The sequence below is a fragment of the Thalassophryne amazonica genome, chromosome 10 (genome assembly GCF_902500255.1).
Source record: "Thalassophryne amazonica chromosome 10, fThaAma1.1, whole genome shotgun sequence".
NCBI classification, from domain to species: Eukaryota; Metazoa; Chordata; class Actinopteri; order Batrachoidiformes; family Batrachoididae; genus Thalassophryne; species Thalassophryne amazonica.
In genome coordinates, this window is record NC_047112.1 from 12,424,891 (window position 1) to 12,448,605 (window position 23,715).

At 42.4% G+C, this 23,715-nt stretch overlaps 1 protein-coding gene across 2 annotated transcripts in view; it reads right to left on the reverse strand.

The window, feature by feature from the left end:
• LOC117518329 (BMP/retinoic acid-inducible neural-specific protein 3-like) overlaps window positions 1-23,715 on the reverse strand; it is a 178,325-nt gene that overhangs the window by 18,664 nt on the left and 135,946 nt on the right. For both annotated transcript variants that reach the window (XM_034179433.1, XM_034179432.1), the window contains one exon: window positions 18,676-18,898. In XM_034179433.1, the coding sequence (XP_034035324.1) occupies window positions 18,676-18,898 (223 nt within the window). The remainder of the gene's footprint in view (window positions 1-18,675; window positions 18,899-23,715) is intronic.

Below are 23,715 nucleotides of genomic sequence, written 5' to 3' on the forward strand. Positions count from 1 at the left end.
CGGAAGTTACAGATAACCAATAAATTCCAGTATTGTCTCCGGTACACTTACATCTACTAACAAAATGATTTTGAGTTTTAACGCCATGATCACATTTGGAAGCAACAAAAGCAACAACAGACCCCAAACAATGAGTCAGCACTTCTGTCTTTGAGCATCCTGCCCCCTGCTGGAAGCTTCTGTTTACTACATGGCTTCCATCACAAAAGCAACTGAGAGGAGCCGCAAAGTCCCTGGGCGTCCGTCTTGGCCGAGTGCAAGCTGGCCGAGACGGACGCACTTTTCTCTTCTCCCTCCCTCCTTATCTTTCCTGCTTCTGTGGCATGTTGTCTGTGAGGCCGCAGCTTTGTTCTTCTGGAAAACGACAAAAATGGATCTGTTAAAGTGGTCTTTGAACGCAATTGACACTATTTTTTCTACAAGACATTCGGGGGTGGAGGACCCGACCTGTCCTGCCGGGACGTATGTGATGGGTTACATGATGGACTTGTGGCAGGTCATGTGCCTTTACATGCTTTCTGTGGAGGACGTCGAAGATGTGTATATATTTGGCTTGGTGGTGACCGGCTTTCTGCTGTGTGGGGCGGGCATGGCGCTGGTTTACCGGAAAATCAAAAAAGTGGAGGCAGCTTTGATTGGGCCGTCCAGACTGCCCTACATGATTGATTTGATTGGGAAGGCAGTGGCTGCGCAGTCGGCGGGTGTTAACCGCACGCTGGAAAACATCTCAGGCAGGATTGCAGCTCTGGAAACCGGCTTTGACCGTCTGTAAAGACCACATTCTACATTCTACATTCAGATGCATTGAGAGCCACTCTGTTCTCAGAAATGTGGAATCTTTCAGGCGTCTGCTAATCTGGTATTCATTTGGCCTCCCCGAAACACAGCTGCACTCCAAGGCCACTGTGATAAAAAACCTCCTCAAGAAGATCAACACTTAAGCCTCGCTCCCCTGGTCATCCCCCTCCCCTCAGCTTCTCCAGCTCTGACGTTGACTGTGGACAGTGGACTGCTCAGGGCTGAGCCCCTCCCCCTCCAGGATTGTCAGACAAGGTTGTTGACGGCGCCAAATAGGCTGCCTCCGGAGTGTTCTGATAAACTGGACCTTCAAATCTCGGTTGTCGTCCTGCGTCTTTGTTTGTCTGTGTGATTATTGTTTTTCTGTGCTGATGGTTTTTTTTGTCCTCATTGCTGCTGTGTAACGCAGCGGCTATGAGGGTTTTTTTCTCTCCTTTTTCCTTTTTTTCTAATATGTGTTTATGTACCGGGCCGGCCTATGTGTGTTGTGTGTCGTTTGTTATGGGTCGGTCTTGGTTTGCTCAGCCCTGCTGTTGACCAAGGCAGGGATGTACATCTGGAGCTGGTCCCCGGGCGCCTAATGGCGACTTCTGCTCCTACTGGCAATTAGGATGGGTTAAATGCAGTAGACACATTTCATTGTGCAGGGAACATGTTGTTTCGTGCATATGACAATAAAATTCTTTTGAATCCTTGAATCCTTGAATCCTTGAAAGCTCAACTCTCTACCCAATTACAACACTGACGTCAGGCGAGGTCTTGGAAATAAAGCAGTGCTGAGTTATGGTTTGGTGTATAAATAAAATGAATACTGATAGAATAGCTCCATTAATGTCAATTCTGTCTTTTGTGCAAAGTTAAGATACAGTGAGGAAAAAAGTATTTGAACACCCTCCGATTTTGCAAGTTCTCCCACTTAGAAATCATGGAGGGGTCTGAAATTTTCATCTTAGGTGCATGTCCACTGTGAGAGACATAATCTAAAAAAAAAAAAAAAAAAAAATCTGGAAATCACAATGTATGATTTTTTAATAATTATTTGTACGTTACTGCTGCAAATAAATATTTGAACACCTACCAACCAGCAAGAATTCTGGCTCACACAGACCTGTCAATTTTTCTTTAAGAAGCCCTCTTATTCTGCACTCTTTACCTGTATTAATTGCACCTGTTTGAACTTGTTACCTGTATAAAAGACATCTGTTCACACAATCAATCACACTCCATCCTGCCCACCATAGCCAAGACCAAAGAGCTGTCTAAGGACACCAGGGACAAAACTGTAGACCTGCACAACGCTGGGATGGACTACAGGATAACAGGAAAGCAGCTTGGTAGAAGACAACAACTGTTATGATAATTATTAGAAAGTGGAAAGAAACACAAGATGACTGTCAATCTCCTTCGGTCTGGGATTCCATGGAAGATCTCACTTTGTGGGGTAAGGATGATTCTGAGAAAGCTCAGAACTACACAGGAGGACCTGGTCAATGACCTGAAGAGAGCTGGGACCACAGTCACAAAGATTACATTAGTAACACATGATGCTGTCATGGTTTAAAATCCTGCAGGGTAGCAAGGTCCCCTGCTCAACCCAGCACATGTCCAGGCCCGTTTGAAGTTCTCCAGTGATCATCTGGATGATCCAGAGGAGGCATGGGAGAAGGTCATGTGGTCAGATGAGACCAGAATAGAGCTTTTTGGAATCATCTCCACTTACCATGTTTAGAGGATGAGAACAACCCCAAGAAAACCATCCCAACCATGAAGCATGGGTGTGGAAACATCATACTCTGGGGGTGCTCTTCTGCAAAGGGGACAGGACGACTGCACCATATTGAAGGGAGGATGGATGGGGTCATGTATTGCGAGATTTTGGCAAACAACCTTCTTCCCTTAGTAAGAGCATTGAGCACGACAATGACCCCAAACACACAGCCAGGGCAACTAAGGAGGGGCTCCATAAGAAGCATTTCAAGGTCCTGGAGTGTCCTAGCCAGTCTCCAGACCTGAACTCAATAGAAAATCTTTGTAGGGAGCTGAAACTCCAAACCTGAAAGATTTGGAGAAGATTGTATGGAGGAGGTGAACCAAAATCCCTGCTGCAGTGTGTGAAAACTTGGTCAAGAACTACAGGAAACGTTTGACCTCTGTAATTGCAAACAATGGCTACTGTACAAAATATTAACATTGCTTTTCACAGGTGCTCAAATACTTATTTGCTGCAGTAACATACAAATAAATTATTAAAAATCATACATTGTGATTTCCAGATTTTTTTTTTTTTTTTTTTTTTTTAGATTATGTCTCTCACAGTGGACATGCACCTAAGAAGAAAATTTCAGACCCTCCATGATTTCTAAGTGGGAGAACTTGCAAAATGCAAGGGTTTCAAATACGTATTTTCCTCATGTATAACATATATCTTTTAATGTTGAATAATGCACTAATTATGAAGTTTTGTAACAAACACAGACAGATGGCATTCTGGGTAAAATGTGCCTCTGCTCACACTGATTGGATGATTCATTCTATGTAAACCAACACGTTAATGTGAGGTGTCGTGTGCTGGTGTTTACAGATAAATGTGCTTTTGTAAAATATGCCATTTTTTAATTTGTAAAAAAAAGACATTTTCCAAAAAAAAAAAAAAAAGAAAAAAGCCAAGTTGTAATTAACCGTCTGATATAACCCGTGTCAAAATAAATAGAACACTGCCATTCACCTTACTGACGTATCCCATAATCCGTTGCGCGTCAGAGAGTCGCTGCAGTCAAACAACATATAGAGAATCCACATGATGACAATTGTAAATTAATATTATACTACAAAAATGTATTTTTTTATGCTTTCATCACGTTAATAAGAGACTACTCCATGGATACCCTGAAAACTTCCTAAAACAATTCCTTCCTAAAAACGTGTCTGCTACGTTTAATCTGCGTGGAATTTAATAAATGCAAACCGAAGTTCAGACATCTTATATATATATTAGTCTGTAACAAAGAGGACAAACAGTGTTGTAAAGAACAATAATCAAGACGTTAAACAGCAAACTTCACTTCCCCCCCCAGAACAAACATGATCAGAGAGTGATTAGTCTCACAGCAGCTCCCACTGAAAATAATGGAGAGACAGTCTGTGATTCTCGCATGTTTACATAAATAAATGCAATAACAATGTCTATAAACCCAGAGAATATAGTCATGGAGTTTTAGGCACAATATAAAAATAGTTTTATGTTGCAATGTTAATGGTGTTGTCCATGTGCAGCGGTTAAAGTGCAGCCCGATCAGAGCGTATCAACGCAGTTCTCAATGTTACTGAGATCTGAGAGCACAGCGACCTCTCCGAGGTTTTGCAGGATTTGAAACGTCAATAGGGCGAATGATCTATTGGTGCCAGTATGACTTTTGGCCCTTTTTCAGGTGATTTTTCATTTGTGCGAGAATTTTTTGGATGGCACAGAGTTTCAGGTTAATCACGTGTCCTGCATCGTTTAGTATACATGGAGTAAAGAGCTGCGTTTAACATCTCACAACCACCTCCTGATTGGCGATTGTATGGTCGAATGAAAATCAAATCTGTTTGATATTCTGGTCAGCCGTCGTGAGGGTATCCCGCTACTGAAGCGCTACAAGCATCCAACCTCCTGTGCAAACACTGCAGACCTGTCTTGTAATGTTTTTTGTTTTTTTTAAACTTTGACAAAAAGCTTTGTTTATGTTTTGCTTCTGGAAAAACGCGTCCGACGTGTGGTTTTTGAACATACGAGTACAGTGATTGAAAATATCAGCCCAGCTTCAGTTTGAATACTGCCATGAACACTACTGGCCAGTAGATGGCAATAGAGACCTTGAAAACTTGCAAACACAAAATTCCAGATAATCTGTGTTGGAACTTGCTATGTTTAAGATGTGTGGAATTTAGTAAAAGAAAACACAATAACAACATCTATAAAGCCAGAGAATATATTCACGTGAGTTTTAGGCACTAGAGTTTAATGCTGTTGTCCTGATCAGAGTGTCTGAAATGCATTTCTCCTGTAGTGAACATACTGAGATTACTGTACTGAGATTACCCTATCATCCACATGCACCTGGACCCAGCATGCCCCACACTCAAACCTTAAAAATTAGCGCATTACTTAAACTAAAACATATGTCTGATATTTTCACTTTATAAAACCTCAGAAGTGATGTTAATTTAAATAACTTGGCCAAAATAAGTTTGGTTAAAATGTGAACCATAAGTTAAAAATGTATGCCTCTGGATGACTTGGATGATATTGGCCACGTATCAGTATGGGGTTAAAAAATGAGTTGTTTTTTTGTTTGTTTGTTTTATTTTGGGGATCAGTTCTCCTTTGCCTGCAGAGGATAGAGCAGTTTCTTCTAGAGGCAGCTCTCCTCTGTTGCAGAGGGGTAGAACTACACATCTGTTTCACTTTTGTTTACCATGCTAACGGTCTAAAAGTTATCAGACAAAAATTTATAATTAGTCCGATAATGGTTTTCAAAGTTTCTGAAAAGAATATTCCGATAATGAAAACTTTTTCTTCGATAGTTATCGGAATTATTGGAACTGTGGCCACCACTGGTCATTCTTGTAGCACTGGTAAGTCACCTATAAGGTGCCAGGGTGTCATCAATAATACGTGATAATTACCGTTCACTTATTGCGTACCCCCTTGATTTGAACTCCTTTTATTAATTTTCAAATTATTCAGGTCAGTTTGACACAAGAAAACAAGCTGTGGATAATGCAGATGAATAAAAGCACAGTATCACTGTCTGGCCATCTTTATGTCAGTACGTATTTATGGGATTAAACAATTTGAGACTGAAAAGGCAGAATGGCCTCTGATGTACTGAATGCCGTGACAAGTTCATTAAAAGCTATTCACAAGTGAAAGCATAATTACATTCTCTAAGTAGCCAAAGATGAGAGGACTCATTCAATGAAGAAATTTGTATTCGGTGTTTGAGAATGAGAGGCATTTTCTTAGTCGATTAAAGAAGTACAGAAAGCTCCATTTGAATGACAATGTGCATCATTATGCCTAATGGCAAAAGTTTGTGCTCAAAAAGTCTCATCATTACCCACCTAATAAAAGGCCAACTGCTGCTCTGACTATTCACTGGCAATTATCAACACAGTGCAAAAGTAGCCCAGAGGAAGCAAAATCAACCACATCTCTCATCTGTCTGAAGTATCACGAACGCAGTGCTTAAAGGGAGAGTGACGCAGTCCCAAGACTGATGGAAAAATAATAACCTCCCAATACCTTTTCTGAGCAGGGAGACTTCTGTGGGAGAAAAAAATGGGCAGGGGGATGCATCATCACTGATGCGGCAGTAACAAAGATAAACAGGATGAGGGCGATGACACTCCCATTTTTTTTCCCCTGGTGGGTGAGCGGTGGGAATATCAGCTGTGCAGCTCAGTGACAACCATGACAGTAATGCCCGTTCTCTGCACAAAGTCAGAAACAACATGATGTTACATGATCACAGTGTTTGGCCACTGTGGGAGGCTGGTTGTTCATCACGTGTCACTATCACACAGGAAACAGCGAACGTCTGCTGCCGAGGCTTCACTCCTTCAATCACTGGAGAGATCTGAAAATGGCTGTGCACCAACACAAAGAAGTAAGTAAGGTCTAATTTTACCAACCCCTAGAGCAAGCACACAGGTGACAGTGGTAAGGAAAAACTCCCTCTGATGATTTGAGGAAGAAACCTCAAGCAGACCAGACTCAAAGGGGTGACCCTCTGCTTGGGCCATGCTACTGACATACTTAATAATGAAAATTTACAGCAATTTACAGGAAATTTTGGGAATCCATGCCAGTGTCCAGGATGGGAGGTGGGCTGGGGAGATCCCATCTATTTCATGATCATTACAGAAGAAGACACCCACTCCCACCTCTGGATGGAGTCAATACTTATGTACATGTGATTTATTAAATAAATAATAAAAAAAAATCAAAGGACATTTTCATGTTGTCATTATGGGGTGTTGTGACCAGAATTTTGAGGGAAAAAAATGAAATTACTCCATTCTGGAATAAGGCTGTAATATGACAAAATGTGGAAAAAGTGATGCACTGCATGAGAATGCACAGTCAAACTCTCGTATAAAAAAGTCCCACTCAAAGAGACCTCAAATCTCATAGCTGATACCACTCCACTCCCCAACAAAGACTTCACACTGGAATCCCAGGCCAAAAAGCAAGTACAGCTAGGAATGTCATGGTCCTGCCCTTGATGGGCTTCCTGTCATGAGTTTTTCATTGATCTCTGCTTTCTTGTTCTGTACACCTGTATTTGTATTCTCACCATGTTCATGTTTTCGTTGGTTTTGTTTTCTGTTCATCATTCATTTATTGTGTAGTTTTGTCTTAGTAGCTGTTTTGCCATATTGTTTTCATTTATTGTTAACCGTAGTCACTTCAGTCTTAGTTTGGTTCTGTTTATTTCATTTCTTGTGTTATGCTTTAGTCTGGCTTTTTCTGTGAAGTTTACTTTTGTCTCTGGTTGTTTTCAGTTTATCACATATTTTTCTGTTTAGCCATTTTTGGCATTATCTGTTATTCTGTAATCTGGTTTTGTTTTCTATTTAGTCTGTAGGTTGTTTTGCCATTTTGTTCTTGTTAGTTTTTATACTTTAGCCATGGTCAGTTCCGTTCTAGTTTTGTCTTAGTCTTTTATTGTCTGGCTGGTCTGTGCACCTTTACATTTATTCGTTTTTGGGTCATTTCTTCCTGTTAGCATGTTATGATGTTCAGTTGTTTTTTTTCTCTCTCTGTTTTCTTTCGTCTCTGTCTCATTGCACTTGTCTCTGTATTTTCTCCTTTCTGTTTTTTCTTCATCAGGATTATTTTTTGGATTTTGCTGTTCAGTATTTTTGCACTTAGTCACGCCTACCTGAACTTTCCTGTTTCTTCTGTTTGCCACACCCCCTTCCTGATTCTTCCAACACAGCTGTTCTCACTTTCCCCATTCCCACACTGGTTATTTAAGCCCTCTGTTTTCACTCTAGCCGCTCCAGTTCGTTGATTTTCACAGTCCTCGTACCAGCCTTTTCATAGCTCTGCCTTGTCTTGACATGTACCGACTCAGCTCTGTTTTGTGACCTAGTCTTGCTTCTGCCCATGTACTTTGTCTGCCTGTGTAAAAGATCTGAGCCTGACCTTTTGACGACACCTTTGCCTGCCGACTACCTGTACCTCTGCATCATTGACTGTTTAACTGTGTACCAAATCTCAGCTTGTTTTGACCGATAAAGCCTTTCAGTTTCACTTCCACTGTCTGTGAGTTTTTGCATTTGGATCCCACAACCTTCTGTGCCACATCACCTCGAGTTCATGACAGGGAATCACGGTTTTGCCATACAGTTCTAGAAGTTCTAAATTCATCTGCTGCAATAATCATCACCCACATCCCTGAAAGAGTGTGCAGGCTGTAAGGAGATACTTTCTCCAAGATGACGAAAAAGAAACACATTCCTACAAATCCTGCGTGGGTATTTAACATGTGGAATGAAAGAAAAAGTAAAAATTAGTGCTAAATAGCATTGTTTTTTCTCAACACAAACAACCAACATGTGCATGCTGTATATTGGATAGAGTTATATGTAAGATCAAGCAGAACATTAAGTCTCATTTTGTTGGTTGATCACCATTAGTGACTTCTGTTCCCTTTACAAATATCACCAGCATGAAGGTTCTTCACTCCTTAAATGCACTTGGCAGTATCAGCCTTGCACATAGAGACAAGGAGCAGTATGGCACATGGGTACGATGGGTATCACAGCAACAGAGATGTGGTCATACTGTTAAGTAAAGAATTTCATGGTAAACAATCCCTGGTGTAAATTTGATGTTTGACCTCAGTTATATTGACCATCAATCCAAGAACCTGCAGTGATGGATTCATTGTTTGTATGTTAATGTATATATGTATTTTTATCAATAATATTTTACTATGCAAATTGGCAAGGCTGTCAAATTGACTTGTCCATTTTGGGATAAATAAAGTTTTCTGAATCTGACCTTTGCCTTCACCTAAATAGTTGATCTGAATAGTTGATTAAGGCAATTCCTTAATCCACCTACATATGTATACCATGTTTGGTCCAAATTGGCTTGAAAATAAATATTGGCTTGAAAATAAATATCCTTGACCTTCATCACAGTGACATTGAACTTCTGTGGTCAGCTTTTATCCACATATGATATTTATATCCACATATATTGAAACTGGCCCAAGAATGTTTAGGAGTAAACCAACAAACACGGAGCTAGACAGACATGACCTTGACCCTGAAAACTGACCTTTTGCCAACTTCACATTGGAAAGGCAATTCAGGAACCTAGCTACATGTGTGTGCCATGTTTTGTGCACATCAAAGTTGGAAAATCAACGTCCTTGATCTTGATCACAGTGACCTTAATCTTTGTCAAACTTAACTCTTTAAAAACAATTCTGAGGATGACCTTCATCTACACCCAAATTTTAGTAGAATCAAACCAAAGGGCCTGGGTGGAGTAAATCAACACTCAAATCAACACTCAGACAGTTTTGGGGTCATTTCTTTCCATTAGCATGTTATGATGTTCAGTTGTTTTTTTCTCTGTTTTCTTTCATTCACTAGTCTCTGTGTTTTGTCCTTTCTGTTTTTTTTCTTCATCAGGATTATCTTTTGGATTTTGCTGTTCAGTATTTTGCACTTAGTCACACCCACCTGAACTTTCCTGTTTCTTATGTTTGCCACACCCCCTTCCTGATTCTTCCGACACACCTGTTCTCACTTTCCTCATTTCCACCTTGGTTATTTAAGCCCTCTGTTTTCACTCTAGCCTCGCCAGTTCGTTGATTTTCACAGTCCTCGTACCAGCCTTTTCATAGTTCTGCCTTGTCTTGACGTGTACCGAACCAGCTCTGTTTTGTGACCTCGTCTTGCTTCTGCCCACGTACTTTGTCTGCCTGTGTAAAAGATCTGAGCCTGCCTTTTTGATGACGCCTTTGCCTGCTGACTACCTGTACCTCTGCGTCATTGACTGTTTAACTGTGTACCGAATCACAGCTCATTTTGACCGATATAGCCTTTCAATTTCAATTTCACTGTCTGTGAGTTTTTGCATTTGGGTCCCACAACCTTCTGTGCCACATCAGCTCGACGTCATGAAAGAAGGAACTGGCCATAAACAGGACTCAGCAAGCTCACTCCCAGTCATGTCTGACAACTCTCTCTGCCATGGACCTGGGGTAAATTTTTTCTTTAACTGTTTTCACACCTGTTACACTCCAAAGAAAAAAAAATTTGACTTCTTGTACAAAGCGTGGAACCTGTTGGAGGAGAACTCCTGGCTGTACGATCTCTTTCCAGAATTGGAAGATCTGGACAACTTGTTTGTGGCAGGAAGCCTCCCAGCCTGGATTCTCCAGCCAGAAATGTGCCTGCCGCCCACACACCAGCTCCTTGACAGCGAGCCTGAGTGGATCAACCTGGACGATGATTACACATCAGAGAGAGAAGGGTCGTATCTACAGGACACGGCCACTGTGTTCTTTAAGATTCAAGACTTATTTTATGAATTTTTGGACAGCACAGGTCGGCAGGCACGACAACGGATTTTTTTGACATTAGACCGCATCCTACAGGATGATCCGGGAATCATGTTGTCTTATCCAGAACTCACCAACATTAAGTCTCTGTTCATGCAAGGTCAGATTCCCACCTAAATCGACGACCCCATGACATTTTTGTTTGAAGCCGATATTCTAGAGTCCTGCTCGGACATGCCCCAATCTATCATGCTGTCCAACGCTGCAGTCTCGCTGCCTCAGTCTTACACACCGGTCCTCCACCAGCAATCAGCGTCGACACCAGTCACGATGCTTCCTGCACCGTCACTGGTCAGTGGACTGAGGCAGTCTTGCTGCCTCTCTTACGCACCGGTCCTCCACCAGCAATTAGCGTCGACACCAGTCACGACGCTTCCTGCACCGTCACTGGGTAACCAACAGACTGTCACGCCCCCATCCATCTTGCCTCCTCAGTTACCCACACCTGCGCTTCGGCGCTTAACGCTGAAGCCGGCTGAGAAGTGCCAGCCAAAAGGTTCGGTCCCGCAGCCGAGTGCGGCACCACCAGAAGCCATGCCTCATCGGATCCCTGTTCCAATTTCACGAAAGCTCTGAATTGACTCAACGCGCACGCCACTGGATCACGTGGAACCGCGTATGCCCCACGTCCTGTCTGCCAAGTGCATGCCACAGGAGGAAGCAGGCCCACTCACGTTCCCTGTGTTGCCAGCAGTGGAAGGAGCGTCTGCGCTTGTCTCCTTGATGGAAGCAGCATCGCAACCTTTACCAGACTCTTCTGCAGCAAAGACATTCCCAAGGTCAAGAGAAGCGCTCTCATCTCCAAACTTGCTTACAGAGTCACCAGGAGAATTCAAGCAACCCGACCGCCCCACAAAGTCCACTATCCTGAACCAGCAGAAATATTGAAGCCATTACAACTCACCGAAGCGCGCCCGTGTCAGCAGTCATCCACAGTGCGCAAATCCTTCCAGTCTTAAGCAGCGCTTATGCCCGCCGACTTAATTCCACCATGCCCTCCAACTGAGTTCGCTGTCATGCACTCATCTCTGATGACACCGCTGCTCCCAGCAACGCGCATGCAACAGGAGTTTCCCACGGTGAACACGACGCTCCAGAACCCAGCAGCATGTATTGTTTCTGCTGCGCACCCACGTTCAGATTCATCAGAGCCTGTCTCGTCCCACGAAGCTGCAGCTAAACTACAGCAGAAGGTCACACCACTCCAGCCATCAACCTGGCACAGTCTGCATGAGACGTCAATTCTGCATTCATCTCCAAAGTCTTCAGCGATGTTCCTGCGTCCACCCACAGTGCGCACGTCTATTGAAAGCACAGACATGTCCACGACCTCCACGTTACATCTGAACTGATCATCAATGCCGCCCTCGAAGTTGACCTTGGGTATTACAATCTGCAGAACGGTGAGTTTTTTATTTAATGTCTTGAACACGCTTTTCTGGTTGTTTCTCCACGGTTTTCGTTTAGTGGCAGGTTTGTATAGAACCTTTTTCCAAAATGTATTGCTTCTGTATAGTTACGGTGCTAACCTAATAGTAACCATGTCTTTTGATATGTGTTTAAGAGACATCCTGTTGGTCTGGTCCTTTTACTGTTTGCTTTTTTGTTGGGAACTGGTTGGCGCTCAATTAAGATACCCCCCTGGTCCATCATGGAGTGGTTGGTTCCTGTATGCCCCCCTAATCATTTGTGTCAGTATATTTACTTTTTGCACGCTTCAACTAAGCAGTTTTTTGCTTCTTCTAACTCTTTTGATGACATCATGTATTTCAGTGGCTCCCATAGCTTTTTATCTCAGTGGTCTACTCGCTGTTCATATGGTGTATCTAATTCATTCGCAGGGTTCGTTAATCCTCTTACTGTGGCATTTTTGGTTATGTTTGTTGTCAGTATTATCAGGCATAGGCGCCCAGATTTGGCTGTTTGTCCATCAATCTCCTTGTTGTTTTTTGGACTTCCTTGCATAGTAATATGGGGTTTGGGCATTTATTCCCAGCCTCCTCTATTCTGGGGGCCCGGTACTATGTTTGGTCTCTGGTTCCTTGGTTCTGGGGTAAGGTTAGCTCTTCCTTCCTGCTCTTTTGCTCACCGGGGTTTTTGTGTTTTCAGGGGTTTATGTAATGCACCTGACCCAGGTCCACTTGCTACCTCTGTCATGATGCTCTGTCTCCCTTCTGGCCAACCTCCTGAACCTCCCGCTTATTGTCATGGGCTTCGCCGTCATCCTCCGGACTCCACGCTTGTTTGTCTGACTGACCGTTTGTTACTCGTTTTTTGCTTAGTACACGCTCCTGCAGGGCTTTTTGTCCCTCCTCTGTTTTTTTGCCGCCTGCTTAATGTTTCCTTTTCTGTAAGCAGTTCCCTTGGGTTCTGGTCCATTCTCCCTGTTGTCTGTGCCCTCCAGTCATTCCCCCATCCTCCCTCCCATAGTCAGCTTGTGCCTTGGACCAAGGTAGCTTAGCCGCCGTTAGTTCCCTTCCAGCAGATCCGGAGCAGCCGGGAAAGCAGGTCGACTGGGTGACTGTGAGGAAGAAGCGTAGTTCTAAACAGAAGCCCCGTGTACACCGCCAACCCGTTGACATTTCTAACCATTTTTCCCCACTCGGCGACACACCCACCGAGGATCAAACTCTGGTTATTGGCGACTCTGTTTTGAGAAATGTGAAGTTAGCGACACCAGCATCCATAGTCAATTGTCTTCCGGGGGCCAGAGCAGGCGACATTGAAGGAAATTTGAAACTGCTGGCTAAGGCTAAGCATAAATTTGGTAAGATTGTAATTCACGTCAGCAGTAATGACACCCGGTTACGCCAATTGGAGGTCACTAAAATTAACATTGAATCGGTGTGTAACTTTGCAAAAACAATGTCGGACTCTGTAGTTTTCTCTGGGCCCCTCCCCAATCGGACCGGGAGTGACATGTTTAGCCACATGTTCTCCTTGAATTGCTGGCTGTCTGAGTGGTGTCCAAAAAATGAGGTGGGCTTCATAGATAATTGGCAAAGCTTCTGGGGAAAACCTGGTCTTGTTAGGAGAGACGGCATCCATCCCACTTTGGATGGAGCAGCTCTCATTTCTAGAAATCTGGCCAATTTTCTTAAATCCTCCAAACCGTGACTATCCAGGGTTGGGACCAGGAAGCAGAGTTGTAGTCTTACACACATCTCTGCAGCTTCTCTCCCCCTGCCATCCCCTCATTACCCCATCCCTGTAGAGACGGTGCCTGCTCCCAGACCACCAATAACCAGCAAAATCTATTTAAGCATAAAAATTCAAAAAGAAAAATAATATAGCACCTTCAACTGCACCACAGACTAAAACAGTTAAATGTGGTCTATTAAACATTAGGTCTCTCTCTTCTAAGTCCCTGTTAGTAAATTATATAATAATTGATCAACATATTGATTTATTCTGCCTTACAGAAACCTGGTTACAGCAGGATGAATATGTTAGTTTAAATGAGTCAACACCCCCGAGTCACACTAACTGCCAGAATGCTCGTAGCACGGGCCGAGGCGGTGGATTAGCAGCAATCTTCCATTCCAGCTTATTAATTAATCAAAAACCCAGACAGAGCTTTAATTCATGTGAAAGCTTGACTCTTAGTCTTGTCCATCCAAATTGGAAGTCCCAAAAACCAGTTTTATTTGTTATTATCTATCGTCCACCTGGTCGTTACTATGAGTTTCTCTGTGAATTTTCAGACCTTTTGTCTGACTTAGTGCTTAGCTCAGATAAGATAATTATAGTGGGCGATTTTAACGTCCACACAGATGCTGAGAATGACAGCCTCAACACTGAATTTAATCTATTATTAGACTCAATTGGCTTTGCTCAAAATGTAAATGAGACCACCCACCACTTTAATCATACCTTAGATCTTGTTCTGACTTATGGAATGGAAATTGAAGACTTAACAGTATTCCCTGAAAACTCCCTTCTGCCTGATCATTTCTTAATAACATTTACATTTACTCGGATGGACTACCCAGCAGTGGGGAATAAGTTTCATTACACTAGAAGTCTTTCAGAAAGCGCTGTAACTAGGTTTAAGGATATGATTCCTTCTTTATGTTCTCTAATGCCATATACCAACACAGTGCAGAGTAGCTACCTAAACTCTGTAAGTGAGATAGAGTATCTCGTCAATAGTTTTACATCCTCATTGAAGACAACTTTGGATGCTGTAGGTCCTCTGAAAAAGAGAGCTTTAAATCAGAAGTGCCTGACTCCATGGTATAACTCACAAACTCGCAGCTTAAAGCAGATAACACGTAAGTTGGAGAGGAAATAGCATCTCACTAATTTAGAAGATCTTCACTTAGCCTGGAAAAAGAGTCTGTTGCTTTATAAAAAAGCCCTCCGTAAAGCTAGGACATCTTACTACTCATCACTAATTGAAGAAAATAAGAATAACCCCAGGTTTCTTTTCAGCACTGTAGCCAGGCTGACAAAGAGTCAGAGCTCTATTGAGCCGAGTATTCCTTTAACTTTAACTAGTAATGACTTCATGACTTTCTTTGCTAACAAAATTTTAACTATTAGAGAAAAAATTACTCATAACCATCCCAAAGACGTATCGTTATCTTTGGCTGCTTTCAGTGATGCCGGTATTTGGTTAGACTCTTTCTCTCTGATTGTTCTGTCTGAGTTATTTTCATTAGTTACTTCCTCCAAACCATCAACATGTCTATTAGACCCCATTCCTACCAGGCTGCTCAAGGAAGCCCTACCATTAATTAATGCTTCGACGTTAAATATGATCAGTCTATCTTTATTAGTTGGTTATGTACCACAGGCTTTTAAGGTGGCAGTAATTAAACCATTACTTAAAAAGCCATCACTTGACCCAGCTATCTTAGCTAATTATAGGCCAATCTCCAACCTTCCTTTTCTCTCAAAAATTCTTGAAAGGGTAGTTGTAAAACAGCTAACTGATCACCTGCAGAGGAATGGTCTATTTGAAGAGTTTCAGTCAGGTTTTAGAATTCATCATAGTACAGAAACAGCATTAGTGAAGGTTACAAATGATCTTCTTATGGCCTCAGACAGTGGACTCATCTCTGTGCTTGTTCTGTTAGACCTCAGTGCTGCTTTTGATACTGCTGACCATAAAATTTTATTACAGAGATTAGAGCATGCCGTAGGTATTAAAGGCACTGCGCTGCGGTGGTTTGAATCATACTTATCAAATAGATTAAAATTTGTTCATGTAAATGGGGAATCTTCTTCACAGACTAAGGTTAATTATGGAGTTCCACAGAGTTCTATGCTAGGACCAATTTTATTCACTTTATACATGTTTCCCTTAGGCAGTATTATTAGACGGCATTGCTTAAATTTTCATTGTTACGCAGATGATACCCAGCTTTATCTATCCATGAAGCCAGAGGACACACACCAATTAGCTAAACTGCAGGATTGTCTTACAGACATAAAGACATGGATGACCTCTAATTTCCTGCTTTTAAACTCAGATAAAACTGAAGTTATTGTACTTGGCCCCACAAATCTTAGAAACATGGTGTCTAACCAGATCCTTACTCTGGATGGCATTACCCTGACCTCTAGTAATACTGTGAGAAATCTTGGAGTAATTTTTGATCAGGATATGTATATTTATATATTTATATATATTTCCTCTAGGCTGGACTATTGTAATTCATTATTATCAGGCTGTCCTAAAAGTTCCCTGAAAAGCCTTCAGTTAATTCAAAATGCTGCAGCTAGAGTGCTAACAGGGACTAGAAGGAGAGAGCATATCTCACCCATATTGGCCTCTCTTCATTGGCTTCCTGTTAATTCTAGAATAGAATTTAAAATTCTTCTTCTTACTTATAAGGTTTTGAATAATCAGGTCCCATCTTATCTTAGGGACCTCATAGTACCATATCACCCCAATAGAGCGCTTCGCTCTCAGACTGCAGGCTTACTTGTAGTTCCTAGGGTTTGTAAGAGTAGAATGGGAGGCAGAGCCTTCAGCTTTCAGGCTCCTCTCCTCTGGAACCAGCTCCCAATTCGGATCAGGGAGACAGTCACCCTCTCTACTTTTAAGATTAGGCTTAAAACGTTCCTTTTTGCTAAAGCTTATAGTTAGGGCTGGATCAGGTGACCCTGAACCATCCCTTAGTTATGCTGCTATAGACTTAGACTGCTGGGGGGTCCCATGATGCACTGAGTGTTTCTTTCTCTTTTTGCTCTGTATGCACCACTCTGCATTTAATTATTAGTGATTGATCTCTGCTCCCCTCCACAGCATGTCTTTTTCCTGGTTCTCTCCCTCAGCCCCAACCATTCCCAGCAGAAGACTGCCCCTCCCTGAGCCTGGTTCTGCTGGAGGTTCCTTCCTGTTAAAAGGGAGTTTTTTCCTTCCCACTGTTGCCAACTGCTTGCTCACAGGGGGTCGTTTTGACCGTTGTGGTTTTTCTGTAATTATTGTATGGCCTTGCCTTACAATATAAGGCGCCTTGGGGCAACTGTTTGTTGTGTTTTGGTGCTATATAAATAAAATTGATTTGATTTGATGACAGGGAATCACAGTTTTGCCATGCAGTTCTAGAAGTTGTAAATTCATCTGCTGCAATAATCATCGCCCACATCCCTGAACAAGTGTGCAGGCTGTAAGGAGATGATTTCTCCAAGATGACAAAAAAGAAACACAATCCTACAAATCCTGCGTGGGTATTTAACATGTGGAATGAAAGAAAAAAAAAGTAAAAATTAGTGCTAAATAGCATTGTTTTTTTCTCAACACAAACAACCAACATGTGCACGCTGTATATTTGATAGAGTTATATGTAAGATCAGGCAGAACATTAAGTTTTCTGAATCTGACCTTTGCCTTCACCTAAATAGTTGATCTGAATAGTTGATTAAGGCAATTCCTTAATCCACCTACATATGTATACCATGTTTGGTCCAAATTGGCTTGAAAATAAATATTGGCTTGAAAATAAATATCCTTGACCTTCATCACAGTGACACTGAGCTTCTGTGGTCAGCTTTTATCCACATATGATATTTATATCAACATATATTGAAACTGGCCCAAGAATGTTTAGGAGTAAACCAACAAACATGGAGCTGGACAGACATGACCTTGACCCTGAAAACTGACCTTTTGCCAACTTCACATTGGAAAGGCAATTCAGGAACCTAGCTACATGTGTGTGCCATGTTTTGTGCACATCAAAGTTGGAAAATCAACGTCCTTGATCTTGATCACAGTGACCTTAAACATTGTCAAACTTAACTCTTTAAGAACAATTCTGAGGATGACCTTCATCTACACCCAAATTTTAGTAGAATCAAACCAAAGGGCCTGGGTGGAGTAAATCAACACTCAGACAGACAGGCAGATATACATGACCCTGACTGTTACCTGAAATGATTGACCTTTGCTGAATTTAACCTTACCTGGGCAATTCAGTGACCTATGCACATATGTGTTCCAAGTTTGGTCCAAATTGCATTGGAAATAAATGTCCTTGACTTTTGTTAAAATGAGCCCTTTCACAGCAGTTCTGGGGTCAACCTTCATCCACACATGGTATTTGGTTGAAACTTGCCAAAGGATCTGGGAGGAGTAAATCAACACATAGAGAGCGACACAGACATGACCTTCAATATGACCCAGTAACTGACCTTTGCCTAATTTCACCTCACTTGGGCAATTCTTTGATCTGCCTACCAATGTGTGCCATGTTTGGTGCAAATCAATGGAAAAATTAAAATGTAAACCTTTGACTCTAATTAGCTTGTCTTTGAACCCAATAATTGACCTTTGCCAAATTTCACCTTTGACTGTCCTACATATGAAGAGTTCAGATGCAAAACCCAGTATCTCCAAAATCATAAATTTTTAGTTGAGGCCAACATGAACTTGGCTGTCAAGCGGACCATCAGTATGTAAAATATGAAGGAATTTGAACAAACTATTTTCATTTTATTGATGAAAGTCTGTGCATTTCCAAATATGGTTTCCTTTAAATCTTCATTTTCAACTGCATTTTTCTCCGTTTAAAGAGAAGAACACTTACTGGGTTTTGCATCTGAACTCTTCATATTCAAATATGCTTTGTGCAGGAATTTCAGGAATCAGACTCCTTGATACTGATAAGTTTCTTTGACAGATCTTCAAGCAGTTATTCCATCACACGACAGAACCATTCAGCTCAAACTGAACAGCATAAGGTTTTCCTGTAAGTGGTCGATTGGCAGAAGTGCCTGTGAGTGAGCTGCTCACCGTTCCCGCGGCAGACGGACGTAGGGCTGACGATGACACCTTTTACTCAGACTGAAGAGTTTGAAGATTACTCTCTGGGCTCGTTTGGAAAGGACCCGCATGCTGTTCTCCAGCTGCTCATATCGCCACTGGAACAGGCTGTCCAGTGACCACAAGTGTTGGATGGTTGACACATTCAAGAAATAGTTCTGAGGAAGCCTCGAAAAGAATGCCTTAAATTCATCTGTGACAAGACAAAATGCAAACATGACATTTAAGCACATACACCCTTAAATTAATTAAGATTTTTGATGTTTTATCAACTAACAGCACTTCCAACATGATTTTTTAATGGTTTCTGTAATCTAATGGAAGTAAAGTTACAGACTACTGTGTCAAATTTAGTGGGGGAATCTGTGGGATGGTATATTGATTTGCAGCCTTAAATAGAGGATGCTGTCTGCCACCATGAGTACAGCCGGAGTTTAATTCTTTAATGTATCAGACTGTCCAAACGATGCAGCTAATGGAGGTCAGTCCAAACTAATGATGCCTTATGCCCTGTGTCCATTACAGCATTTTTGTCTGGCAAAAAAGTGCTGAGAAAGCACCCAGAAATGCGTTCCCAGGGCCAAGACAAAGAAATAACTGTTAAGTTATTCCTTATTCCAAAATGCAGTGAATTAATTTTCTCCTCAATCTTCTGTTCACACACATAAGTATTCACACCCTTTGCCCAATACTATGTTGATGCACGTTTGCCAACAATTACAGCCTCAGGGCCTCTGCAGTATGATGCCACAAGCTTGGTGGACTTATCTTTGGGCAGTTTTGTCCATTCCTCTTTGCAACACCTCTCAAGCTCCATCAGGTTGGATGGGGATCATCATTACACAGCCAATTTCAGATTTCTCCAGGGATGTTTCATTGGATTCAGGTCTGGGCTGTGGCTGGGCCACTCAAGGACATTCACAGAGTTGACCTGAAGCCACACTTTTCATATATTGGCTGTGTGTTTACGGAAATTGTCCTGCTGAGGTCAAGAGCGCTCTGGAGCAGGTTTTCATCCAGGATGTCTCTGTACATTGCTGCATTCATCTTTCCCTCAATCCTGACTAGTCTCCCAGTTCCTGCTGCTGAAAAACATCCCCACAGCATGATGTTGTCATCACCATGCTTCACTGTAGGGATGGTGCCTGGTTTCCTCCAAACATGACACCTGGCATTCACACCAAAGAGTTCAAATGTTGTCTCATCTGACCAGAGAATATTGTTTTGTGTAGTCTGAGAATCCTTCAAGTGCCTTTTGTCAAACTCCAGGCAGGCTGCCATGTGCCTTTTACTAAGGAGTGTCTAATGTCTGGCCACTCTACCACACAGGCCTTATTGGTGGATTGCTGCAGAGATGATTGTTCTTCTGGAAGGTTCTCCTCTCTTCACAGAGGAATGCTGGTGCTCTGACAGAGTGACCACCGGGTTCTTGGACACTACCCTGACTAAGGCCCTTCTCCCCCAATTGTTCAGGTTAGATGGGTGACCAGCTCTAGGAAGAATCCTGGTGGATCCCAACTCTTCCATTCATGGATGATGGAGGCCACTGTGCTCATTGGGACCTTCAAGGCACCAGAAATGTTTCTGTACCCTTCGCCAGATTTCTGCCTTGAGACAGTCCTGTCTCAGTGGTCTACAGACAATTCCTCTGGCTTCATGGTTGGTTTGTGCTCTGACATGCACTGTCAACTGTGGGGCCTTATATGTAGACAGGTGTGTGTCTTTCCAAATCATGTCCAATCAACTGAACTTACCCCAGGTGGACTCCAGTTAAGCTGGAGAAACATCTCAAGGATGATCAGTGGAAACAGGATGAACCTGAGCTCAATTTTAAGCTTTATGTCCAAGGCTGTGGTACATACTTAGGTACCTGCAATCTCTTATTTTTTTTAAATAGATTTTCAACAAAAAAAAAGAAAAAAAAACTTTTTCACATAGTTATTATGGGGTATGGTGTGTAGAATTTGAGGAAAAAATTAATGTCATCCTGTTTGGAATAAGGCTGTAACACAACAATATGTGGAAAAAGTATGAATACTTTCCAGATGCACTGCATATATATATATATATATATATATATATATATATATATATATATATATATATATATATATATATATATATATATATATATATATATATATATATACATACGAGGTCTGTTAGAAAAGTATCCGACCTTTTTATTTTTTGCAAAAACCATATGGATTTAAATCATGTGTGATTGCATCAGCCAAGCTTGAACCTTCGTGGGCATGTGTGAGTTTTTTCATGCCTGTTGGTTGCGTCATTCGCCTGTGAGCAGGCTTTGTGTGAGCAGTGGTCCACCCCTCTCGTCGAATTTTTATTGCGAATAAATGTCTGAACGATTTGGGGCTTTGCTGCATCAAATTTTTCCATAAGGTGTGAGAGACCTCCAGGTGGACACCATTCGGAAAATTCAGATGGCTTTCAGGGACGATTTTATGGGGATTACACAGATTAAGGAGTGCTCCAGCCGGTTTAAAGACCACCCACAGCGGCTGAGAGCACGGTGCACTCCAAGCGCCGATCGACAGGCTGAAACCCCGCTGAAACAACCAGATCATTTCCAGCGTGAAGGCTTTGTTGATCCGGGACATCGTCTGACTTCCACAAAAAAGGCAGAAGGCGTGGACATCAGCACTTTTTCGGCACATTCCACTGTTAGAGGAGTTTTTTTCATGGAAAGAGGAGCGGAGGAATGTGCCACCGTGCCGCTCATGGCGCGGCACAAAACCACCTCCGTGTTGGTCTCACAGGACGGCTTTCAGACGGCTTTCGGTGGCTTTTCAGTCGTGTGACTATCCGAGAAATTATGGATGACCTGCACATGCCAGAACATGTCCTGTGAGGCTTCATCACGGCATTGCTTTGCGCCATGTGGCTCCACCGCGATGCGCGGAATTCCTCCGCTCCTCTTTCCATGACAAAAACTCCTGTAACAGTGAAATGTGCCGTTCATTTCCACACTGGACGCTGTGTTGATCCGGGACATCGTCTGACTTCCACAGGAATTGCGGAAGACGTGGACATCTGCACTTTTTCGGCACATTGAGACAGACGTGCAGGCGCATGGCGCTGTCGAGATGACTTTAAGCTTGCTTTTAGCTTGTTTTCATCTTGGAATATAATAAGTGCCATGGAATTAATATACATGCTGTTGGATTACTGCACAATTTTTGGCACTTTCCAGGAGTAAGTGAGATCATACCAGACTTTTCCATTACAAATGGGGAGGCCCACAGAATGAACTCGGTGGTGAAGACGATGGAATATGTCTAAGAATGATTCTAACATGACAAGTATGATCAAATGAAATATTAATGTGTTGAAATTAAGAGTTGATTAGAAAAAGTATGTTACAAATAAGTGAAATGAATGATTATATAAGTTGTTTTTCATAAAGAGTGCAGAGTCGGATAAAAAGAGGAAGTGAAGATGATGTTGTACACCCAATAAACTTTAACTTTTACACCTCAAGAAGCATCAATAAGTCCAATGTCCGAGCCGTAACACTTTAACTTTAACTAGAACGGCTAAAAGGGTTAGGAAGAATGCTTAAGGAACAATATCCTATAATGGAAGATATGAGTGGAAGTCAGATCCTCGACAATGAAGACGAAGGCAACATAGACTTCCAGGCCGAATCCGAACAAAGTGATGAGGAACACAAGCCAGAGGGAAGTGGAGATGAATCGCTATCCCCGTGAGGTCCTAATCCTGGGGGAAATGGTCAAGAATACAAAAGCCCGGACCAGCTCCACACAAGCTTTGAATCAGAGTGGCCAAATTTGCCCTTGGGAAGTGTGAGAGGAACAACCTCAACAGTCAGAAAACAGACAAAACGCCTGGTTGAGCAGGATAAAAGGCGAAGAAGCCTTCAGGGAGTGTCTGGACAGATATTCCATCAATTGTTGAAAAGTGGGCCCAGGAGCTTGGAACAGCTTAAAGCTGAATAATGTGTTGCCGGACCGAGTTATCATACTAAAGAGGAAGGGCATTCGCAAGAGATTTTTAGAAAATCCAAAGCAAAATCCCACCATGTATACACTGAATCTGACTACATGGAGGAATTGAACCCTATGCCCGAAGGGACCAAAAAAATGGTGACCCAAGACGGAGGACGGGCATATCATTATTTTGGCAGTCCTTGGGATATAGATGGAGATAGTCTCATTGTCTTCACAAATCACAGACTGAAAATTGCCAACCGAAAATTCCGAGCAAAGCTCAAGGAGCGGGCAGGCAGAGAATACCAAGAAGAGCTTAAGAATATAAAGGGGAGAGGTCTGGACGGAAAATCGATAGTGATAACAAGTGCACCACAAATGCCTTATCATGCACTCATACATGTGCCCTTTGAAAGCTACCCAGGGAGAGAAAATTCAATCGAATATACAGAGAAAATGTTGAAAACTCTGGGAACAGCTACTGATTTGGCCAAAGAACGCCAGCATCGGCGGGTGGTGATATGTGTTGACGGATTACGATCTGGACATATGACATGGGAAGAGGCAGAAAAAGTTGCCATGGCAGCCGTGAACCTACACATGCGCACCCCAGGAGCATGGGGATCAATGAGAGAAATTGTGGTGGTCACTAGCAATGAGCAGGAGCAAGATCGAGTGAGAAGGGCACTTGAAGCGGTGAACCTAGGACCAAATAGAGCAGGTCCAAGGAAGGGTGCAGTTGGAGCAAGTGGAGTGGCAACTAGTCCCCCGCTAGTGATGCAGTCCATCCCCACAGCGACAAGTGAGAAAAGATCAGTTCATGCTGTAGGAGTGCAGCAATTAAGGATTAAAACCCCCGACCAACATTGAAACAAGTTGCAAGTGGACTCCAGACTATCATACAACCCACAACCTCCCAATCTCGGATGAGAGAGCCTTTCCAGGCTCCTCTACCAGATAATGGAGAAGAGGATCCTATATTCATTCCTCTACCTGTCGGAAATGCCGAAGCAACAGGGTCACCCGAAAGTCAGAACAA